The sequence below is a fragment of the Limulus polyphemus genome, unplaced genomic scaffold, assembly GCF_000517525.1.
Source record: "Limulus polyphemus unplaced genomic scaffold, Limulus_polyphemus-2.1.2 Scaffold537, whole genome shotgun sequence".
Lineage (NCBI taxonomy): Eukaryota > Metazoa > Arthropoda > Merostomata > Xiphosura > Limulidae > Limulus > Limulus polyphemus.
Genome location: NW_013666147.1, coordinates 56,146 through 59,242, shown reverse-complemented (window position 1 = coordinate 59,242; position 3,097 = coordinate 56,146). Strand labels below are relative to the sequence as shown.

At 31.0% G+C, this 3,097-nt stretch overlaps 1 protein-coding gene across 2 annotated transcripts in view; it reads right to left on the bottom strand.

The window, feature by feature from the left end:
* LOC106458950 (enhancer of polycomb homolog 1-like) overlaps nucleotides 1–3,097 on the bottom strand; it is an 81,242-nt gene that overhangs the window by 24,743 nt on the left and 53,402 nt on the right. For both annotated transcript variants that reach the window (XM_022385325.1, XM_022385326.1), the window contains exon 7: nucleotides 1,977–2,057. In XM_022385325.1, coding sequence (XP_022241033.1) covers nucleotides 1,977–2,057 — 81 coding nt within the window. The remainder of the gene's footprint in view (nucleotides 1–1,976; nucleotides 2,058–3,097) is intronic.

The window sequence follows — 3,097 nt, the reverse complement described above, 5'->3', positions numbered from 1 at the left end:
GCCATATCTGGAGAATATGGTGGTGGGGAAGAACTTCCCAACCCAACTTCATAATCTTGAATTGCGTCAAAGTACCACATGTGGATGTGTATTGCTGTGGAGAAGAAGAACACCTTTCCGATTGATGAGTGAATGGCGCTTTTGATGAATAGCTGATTTAAATGTCTCAGTTGCCGACTATAGATCTCTGCATTGATAGTTCACTGTGGATTGAGGAGTTCGAAATGAATTACTCCTTGGATGTCCCACCAATTGCAAAGCATCACTTTCTGTGGATGGAGTCCAGGTTTTGGGGTCAGAAGTGGTTTTTGTCTAGGACTGAGTAATTATTTTTCACATAGAGAAGCCATTTTTTATCACTGGTCACAACTGTGTCCGAAAATGGTTCAAGCACATTACGCGCCAGAAGAGACGTAGCATCGTTCACATGCTGGAAACGATGATCATCGGAGAGTTCGTGAGACCCCCAAACACCTTCTTTATAGAGTTTTCTGATATTCCTTAGATGTTTACGTATTGTTTCATGACATACGTGCAATTTCAGGGCCATTTCACAAGTGTGTTGCCTTGGATTAGACTCAACAAGCATCTATATCAATTCCAACATATCGGCCCCTGCCATCACAGTTTTTAAGGCTAAAGTCACCTGAACAAAATTTGCTGAACCATTGCTGATATTTACGATCATTCAAAACATTCCATAAACTTCTTTGATATTATTTGTGGCTACTAAGGTATTGTTTCCTTTCTTGTATTCAATTATATATGCCGAATGCGTGTCTCGTTGTGTGCCATTACTATAACGGATTAGATTATACTAACTTTTACACATTACATAGGCTACACTAATATGATGTTTAGGCAGTTCGTTTAACTATTATATGTGATGTATGTTTTTTTGTGGGGTGGTTATTGAAAGTGTTCCAAAATGCAACATTAATTTCTTGATGACCTAATATATCTCAACCCCTGAAAGATGCTCACTGTTTGTGATACAGTTTTAATAAACAACTTCACAAAACATTATCTACCAAATGTTAAATTTGTAAATCATTACTTAAAAATAATTACTTTTGAAGCTAAATGTTCCAGTATATGTAGAAAAATATTCTTCAGGAAAATGGGCATAAATTATTGTTAAATTGCTAGAAACATGGAAAGTCTTGGCAAATTGTCTGACATGCCCAGTTTATTAACAGACAGCCACGAAGTTCCAAAATACAATGTACACGTTCATATATTAGCTTAAGTACTTAGGATTTATATACAAAAGTTATCAGTAAAACTGGCAGTATAAAAGCTGTTCCATTGCATTTCATTTTGTACTATATAGTTCTATTAGCTAAGAGTTACTAGAATGTGTGTGTGTGTATCTGTGTTGTTGGTCTGTTCATTTCAAGATGAAAATATTGTTGAAAGCTGATAATGAAAATGCATACAAGTTATATGGAATTATTAATGATTTATTTTAAATGAATAGTCCTTATCTGGAAAAACATCAGCTTGAAGAGTTATATGTCTTGTTGTGGAAAATGTATTTTTCTTCTGCTGTTATTAATGTACAAATATAGGAGATACACAATATGGAACAGTAATGTTAGTATTAATGCTGCATGAATATGTAAATAATAAGTTAAAATTCACTAGATTTCCTTTAAAAATAGTTCATTTTCTACACCACATCACCCCTCCCCTCCCTTCAGATTATGGGTCAATTGTGGAATCAGAGGCATTTGTCATTAACCTCCACATTTTTCAGCTGTAGTTAATTTAGCTAATAGATAAGAGGCATTTGTCATTAACCTCCACATTTTTCAGCTGTAGTTAATTTAGCTAATATATAAGAGGCATTTGTTATTAACCTCCACATTTTTCAGCTGTAGTTAATTTAGCTAATAGATAAGAACAAAAGAATTAAGCTTTTATTTGTACAAGTTAATATGGATATGAAGTCCTTTATATAAATTGACTCTTACCTTTTCTCATAAATCTCAATAGATAAGTGAAGATGTTCTCTTTTTGTTTTTTCTCTTCTTTTGACCATTTCTAACAGAGTACTGTAAAGAAACAATCAAACGAAAGCAAAATCACACTGGATTACAAATCTAACCTTTATAATAAAACAAACATTTATATTAACAATTCATTCACTATATCCACATTATTCAGTTCAGTTGACATACCAAGAAAATTTAATTATTGATTATGCACTGGTATTCTTTATAGGAACAGGAAAATCTTGTACAATGCAATCAAAAACCAACATCAGAGTATAAAATAATTACTTGATAAGTAATGATAGTATAAAGGTTTTATCCATTATTAAAAATTCCTGGTAACATTGTCCTAGTAACATTTAATATTGTGTTAATAGTAATATTTAACATGCAGTTTAAAAGATCCTCAAAGCAAAGTAATGACACTTGCCAATTTCACCATTTGTAATATGTTTCAGAAGCTATCAATAGTATGGACTTCTTATCAAAAATAATGAAAATATATTGAAACAAACATCATAATACCATAGTAACTAGTTACAAATATGGACAAAAAATTCAAAACTTATTTTCATTTTCAATTTAGTAAAAGATCAGTAAAAGACAAAGTGAAAATTTAGTTGGATTCCAAAAAAAGTATGACTAAGTAGTTTACCCCTAGTCTAAAATATTTATTAAGGTTGGTTTTAGACTTTTAAATAGCACCAGGATCAAAATTACAAATAATGAAGGAAAGTTTATTTTTTAAGCATATACAAATTATAAATTTCCATAGAAATTTAAAATGATTAAAAAATTAGAAATGCAAACGAGAGAATTTTAGGCTCTTTAGCAATATAAAAGTCTAAAACCAACCTTAATAAATATTTTAAAAAAATTACTTAAAACCCAGACAGTATAAAAGTTTGAATTTTTGTATAAATATAGTATGATGGAAACTTACTATTGCTGGAACTCTTTATTAAAAAAAACAAAAAAACAATTGTAGTCTGATACTCACAGAAGTGCAAAATAGTAACTTATGTATTCAAATTGAAAAGCTCTCCAACATTCCCCACAATAAAACTCAACTCACGAAGAAAATTGACACTAACAAATCC